Source organism: Propithecus coquereli, unplaced genomic scaffold, assembly GCF_000956105.1.
Source record: "Propithecus coquereli isolate 6110/MARCELLA unplaced genomic scaffold, Pcoq_1.0 Scaffold399, whole genome shotgun sequence".
Classification (NCBI taxonomy): Eukaryota; Metazoa; Chordata; class Mammalia; order Primates; family Indriidae; genus Propithecus; species Propithecus coquereli.
The window spans coordinates 460,983-466,769 of record NW_012149718.1 but is presented as its reverse complement, the minus strand read 5'-3'; the positions used below and the strand labels follow the sequence as shown (position 1 = coordinate 466,769).

Here is a 5,787-nt window from a genome sequence, read left to right as displayed (position 1 = left end):
TTAAAGAAAAACAGGCTTTTCACTTATAAGCTTTCATAAACCGCATGTTGCTCAAAAGGCATCACAAACGGAAATCGCAAGCCCACAAGAAACAGAAGGCCGGGACTCAAGGGGCCAGCACAGCCCTGGAGGTGCGCGGACGCCCAGGCGGGGCACTGGGAGTCCTAAGCCTGGACCAAAGGGCAGCCGGCTCTCGAGGAGATGAACGAGAGCAGCTTCACGAGAGGACGGGTGCAGGGGGCGGGCTGAGCACCCAGCATCACTCACCCCAGAGCCGCAGCTGCGTAGGCGGCGCCCGCAGAGCCGACCTCCTCACAGTCCCTCTGGAGGGCCTCCTGGATGAGCTCGTCCACCACCTGAGCCAGGTCCTGGGAGAGACCAGCACGGGGTCAATGGGCATCCGCCCAGGCAGACAGCGGGCGGCACTGCCAGGCCAGTGAGGCGTCTCAGAACGAAGTTCAGGACCCTAACACAGGGGTCTGGGCTGCTCCCGCAGACGCATGGGGCAAGCCCTGCAGATGGCCCTGAGCACCCTTGGCCCAGCCTTCTCCTTCCACGAGGACGTCCCCAAGTTCTATGGCCATTCTGTCCACACACTCCAAGGATTCCCTGATCCCCAAGCAGCCTCAGTGCTCAGCATCTTCCCCCAAGCAGCCGCAACTCCCACAACCGTACTATGGATAGGCCCTGCTTGACCCCAGGCTGCCCCCGGCTGCGGGCACACACAATGCTGCCCATGTCCCCACAGCCGCTGGTCGGCCTGTCCACCGGCCACGCAGAACGAGCAGGCGTGAGGTCGGTTAGACCAGACACGCAGGGCTCAGCCGGTGCTGCGAAGGGAAGCCCCTAGTGCTGCCCTGGCTCTGCAGTTAGCCAGGTGGGTCCGCCCCAGCCTGACCGCCTGAGGCTGAGTGACGTGGGCAGGTCCCCTCACCCACCGACCCTGCCTGGCTCCTCCCCTGAGACCAGGCCACACAGCCCCATCTCACAAGGGGTGGAGCCAATGGGCTTCCCAGAGCCCTGCTCTAGAAGGTTCCCTACCGCGTCAGAGTACACAGGCACCGGCTTTGGAGGAAGCAGCTCAGGCTGCATGGAGGGCTGGAAGAGGCTTGGCACCACCGGCAGGGCCAGTGCAGGGACGGGAGGCAGAGGCGCAGCTGGGGGTGCGGGGGCAGGGAGAGGCGGCAGCACGCCCGGCTCCACACCGCAGTCCTCTCCCCTCTCGACACCTGCAAGGAAACACCCGGGGAAAACAGCTGCAGACGCTCCACGGGCCTCCACGGTGGCCCTGAGGACCAGCCGGCACTCCCCAAGGAGACCCCCTGGGGCACCTCCCGAGGATGCGGCGTCAAGAACAAGCACCCTGAAGTCCGGAGCCAGGAGCGCGGAGCTCCGTCCATGCAGTGAGAAACACTGAACACTGCGCGAGAGCCACACCCAGCCCCCAAACAAGACGCGCGCTGGCAGCCTTGGCACCGCCACACTCACCCGCCGTGTCCAGGCCAGGTCTCTGCGTGCCCATGGGCAGCTCTGTGGCCAGGCTCTCCCCGATGTACTTGTTCTGGGAGTTGAAGCTGCACACGGGGGTGTGACGAGGGACTGGGGGCAACGGCCCTCCGTTCACCATCTCCCCGATCGATACCACCAGCTTCCTGGTAATAAACACCGACTTCCTGGCCTTGGACAGTCCTTCTGGCTCCGGGAATGCAGACCGGTTCAGCTCAACACAGCTACCCACATCGCAAAGAGCCCAGAGAGAGGAGTCAGCAGAGACAGCTCAGCCCTCGGTGCCCTGCCGCGGCAGTGGAAGCCCCTCGGGGGAAGCAGGGACTCCCACACCCCACAGCCCACATGTAACCAGGAGGGACGGCCAAGGCCAGGGCCCAGTGCTCCGGTCACCAGCCCTGGAGTTTCACTATGACCATTGCACCTCCTGGCCCCGCGTGGAGCGACACACACCTACAGCTCCTGTCCTGGCTCATCCCCAGCCATGTCTGCAGAGGTCAGCACTCGGGGCAGGAGGCAGGCATGGCAGGCAGGTGAGGCTACGGGGTGGGGGAACCCAGCACGGGACATTGTGCTATGGTGCCGTTTTCTGGGAGAAGCCTGTGATGCCGTCGTGGTCTCAGGACACTCCGACAGCAGAGAACAGAGAGGACCCTGGCCCGGCCTGTTGGTGCCACCGGCCCGGCCATGGGAGGTGGGTGGTGGCGAGTCACGGCTAGCAGAGGCCATCTTCCAGGGACAGAATGAGGAAGGCCCTAACCCTTATCTTTAGGTTCTTTGGTAACTCATGAAAGGCACTGATTTTGGAGTCACAAAGAACTTGGCCTGAACGTGACCTGCTGACAACCAGCGTGTGACCTTGGGAACCTGCCCGGCCACGGCAAGCCACAGGGTGCCCACCTGCGTGCCAGGGAGGCAGCACGTGCCCCGCACCTTCTCCAGGGCTGGGCAAGCAGCTGGCACTTCACAGCCCTTTGTCAGAATCAAAGAGAAAAAAAGGAGGGGAGAGAGGCCTGAGCTCTGCCCTCAGCTCTCACCCGTCGGAGACGGTGAGACCGTGGCAGGTGAGGAAGTCTGTGGCCTCTTCACAGTCTCTGAACAGAAGCATGCGAACCACCCCGTCCAGGGGAAAGACGGTGGATCGCTGTGTGCTCACGGTGTACGCGAAGTTGAGCGCCCGGAGAGCGTCCTTGCGGATCTGAAAGGAGAAGTGAAGTCACTGCGGTCCCAGAGAGACACCCGGTTAGACGAGGCCATCGGCCACCCACACACACAGAAAGGGCCAGTGTGGAGTTGGGGCTCCTGCTGGAGCCAGGGCCCTCGGGAAGGCAGTTTGGCAACACAGACCCCAAGCCAGAGATGCCCAGGAACGCACGCCAAGCAGACAGTCGCACAGGAAAGGGTGGGCTGCAAAGGTGTTACTTATAAGAAAAACTGGGAAACAGTCTATCAACAAGGGCACGGAAAGTAAACTGTGGCAACCACTCAGACAGCTACGCAGGTGCTCAAAGGTATCACGGAGACCAAATTAAGTATGACTTGGGGACAAACATTGTAGTTTAACATCATAACAAGTATCATAAAAAAGGAAGACAAAGGAAAAACACGAAAATGCTAACAAAAACTACGTCAGCGCCGGGACCCCGGGTGACCACGTTGCCAGTCCTTGTGCCAACGTCCTTTTGCCACAAGCCTGGACTGTTCTCAATGCTGAGAGCACAACAGTGAGCAAAACAAACAAAATCTCCGCCCCACATAGCTGGCACACCAGGACAGAAACCAATGCCACGGGAAATGCACACATGAAATACAGTTACTGGTGAGTAAGTGCCAGAGAGCAGAGAGCCGGGCAGAGAAGGCTGCAGCCAAGCCAAGGCCTGGGAGAGGGTAGGTCTGCGCGAGAACAGCGGCAAGAACAGCACGTGCCAAGAGCCCGAGGCAAGAATGTGCAGGGCTGGACGGTGGGAGGGCATCCCTGCAGGCGGAGCTGAGCGAGGTGGGAGCAGGAGATGAGGTCTGAGATAACAGGACCATGTATGTGGGTCACTGCTAGTGAAAACGCTGGTTTTCTAAAGAAAAAAACACTTGGGTTTCTCTTTTGTTGAAAGTCACTAAATATGGTCAACATTCCAGTAACATTAAACTATCGTTGTAAAATTTAACCATAAGTTTTATTTAACAACTGCACAGAGGTCCCCAAGTGGCAGGTTGTTAGAAACCTTTTCCTCTGTTCCAGAATTTCAGTTCTGTTGGCAACTGTCAGACCTGACAACAAGGGGAAAATGTGCAAAATGCTTTGCCTGGGACACGATTGTGGGTTTTGTCACTGTTCACAGGAGGACTTCCTTGTGGCCAAAGAAACGACTAGCCGGGCAGGTCCTGAACCCCCCGTAGGGTGAGGGGCGCAGTTTGCAAGGCAGGAGATGGTACAGGCCATGTTCTACCGAGCCAGCCCCCGGGGGGGCCTAGAGCAGAAGGCGCCTGGGGGCTGCTGAGTTACCGTCTCCAAATCTAAAGTACTAACTCTGGAAATTCTGAGAGTTTATCCGCCATGCAGAACCCAGGTGAGAGACTAATCTGGGCTGGGCGCGGTGGCTCACGCCTGTAATCCTAGCACTCTGGGAGGCCGAGGCGGGCAGATCGTTTGAGCCCAGGAGTTTGAGGTTGCTGTGAGCGAGGCTGACACCACGGCACTCTAGCCCGGGCAACAGAGTGAGACTCTGTCTCAAAAAAAAATATAGAGACTAATCTTCCTGCTGCCTTTGTGACCCAGCGCACAGCCCAGACAGAGCAAAGAGCAGATACTTCGATGTTTACTGAAATGAATTTCACAACATCAAGCTCAATCCAAAACTTCAGATTAAATACACTAAGAATTTAAAAGTTAGGGATTTTGTGCACATGCTAGGTGATTTTTGCTTTTTGGTTTCTTTGTTTTCATTCAATGTGATAATGCTGAATTCAAAGTAAATAGTTCCAAAGAGATTTCCCTTATCTGAACCACGGAGCAGTGTTTTCTGTTGCACGGCCCCCTCTGGTGGTGGTCAGTGGTGCCAACCCCTGCACATAAGACAGGGGACACTGGCAACACCCAAAGGGGCGCCATAAGGTCACACGGGAGTTAGCCCGAGACCTGCTTGGAAGGGCGCTTGGCATACAGACACGCTGAAATATCACAAGTAACAACCTGCTTTCTTCAATTCTGCAAACACAGCTACATTACTCACCTGATTAAAGTAACAGTGTAACAGACAAGCGTTCAGATAAGAAGCCGATTGGACCAGTTTGAAAAATCTCACAAAATTGTTACTGTTCAACGCAGCAAAAGCTTGAACAGCAAATTTCACCTCGGAGGAGTTTCTGACATCAGGATGGAACTGCTGTACTTCTCTGTTAATTAAAGGAGAGAAAAGGAGTGAGAAAATCTCTGTGAAGAAACGTATGATAAAAAACTAGACTTCGGCCAGACGCAGCCGCTATCCCCTGTAATCCCAGCACTCTGGGACACTAAGGCGGGAGGATCACTTGAGGCCAGAAGTTCAAGACCAGCCTGAGCAACACGGCGAGATACTGTCTGTACAAAAAAAAATTTTTTTTTCATTAGCCAGGCACAGTGGTGGCGCCTACAGTCCCAGCTACACGTGAGGCTGAGGCAGGAGGATCATTGAGCCCAGGAGTTCGAGGTTGTGGTGAGCTGTGACTGGGCCACTGCACTCCAGCCCAGGGGACGCAGCAAGACTCATCTCTATGGCCAGGCGAGGGGCTCACACCTGCAATCCTAGCACTCTGGGAAGCCGAGGCAGGAGGATCACCTGAAGTTCAGGAGTTCGAGACCAGTCTCAGCAAGAGTGAGACCCCGTCTCCACTAAAAATAGAAATTAGCTGGACAACTAAAAAGAGAAAAAATTAGCTGGGCATAGTGGTGCGCACCTGTAGTCGCGGCTACTCCGGAGACTGAGGCAAGAGGGTCTCTAGAGCCCAGGAGTTTGAGGTTGCTGTGAGCTAGGCTGACGGCATGGTACTCTAGCCCAGGTGACAGAGCAAGACTGTGTCTCAAAAAAAAAACCATCTCTAAAAATAAATAAATAACTTGATTTCAACCACACCGAGAAAGAGGATCTTAATGATGAAATGTTCTGCTAAATTCATAGTTTACTAACCTCAAAGCTACCACTCTTAAGCTAAATTGATAGACACAGGGTTTCTCTAAAAACATGATGAAGTAAACAAATTCAAAGAACAATTTAGGAACTAATGATCAATAGGTTATTTTTTTTTTTT

At 55.5% G+C, this 5,787-nt stretch overlaps 1 protein-coding gene across 2 annotated transcripts in view; it reads right to left on the bottom strand.

Annotated features, from left to right (window-relative positions):
• The window catches only part of MCM3AP (minichromosome maintenance complex component 3 associated protein), a 44,371-nt gene that overhangs the window by 25,304 nt on the left and 13,280 nt on the right, over positions 1-5,787 (bottom strand). For both annotated transcript variants that reach the window (XM_012652691.1, XM_012652692.1), the window contains 5 exons: positions 4,734-4,896; positions 2,544-2,704; positions 1,489-1,730; positions 1,042-1,229; positions 268-368 (listed from right to left, as the gene is read on the bottom strand). In XM_012652691.1, the coding sequence (XP_012508145.1) occupies positions 268-368; positions 1,042-1,229; positions 1,489-1,730; positions 2,544-2,704; positions 4,734-4,896 (855 nt within the window). The remainder of the gene's footprint in view (positions 1-267; positions 369-1,041; positions 1,230-1,488; positions 1,731-2,543; positions 2,705-4,733; positions 4,897-5,787) is intronic.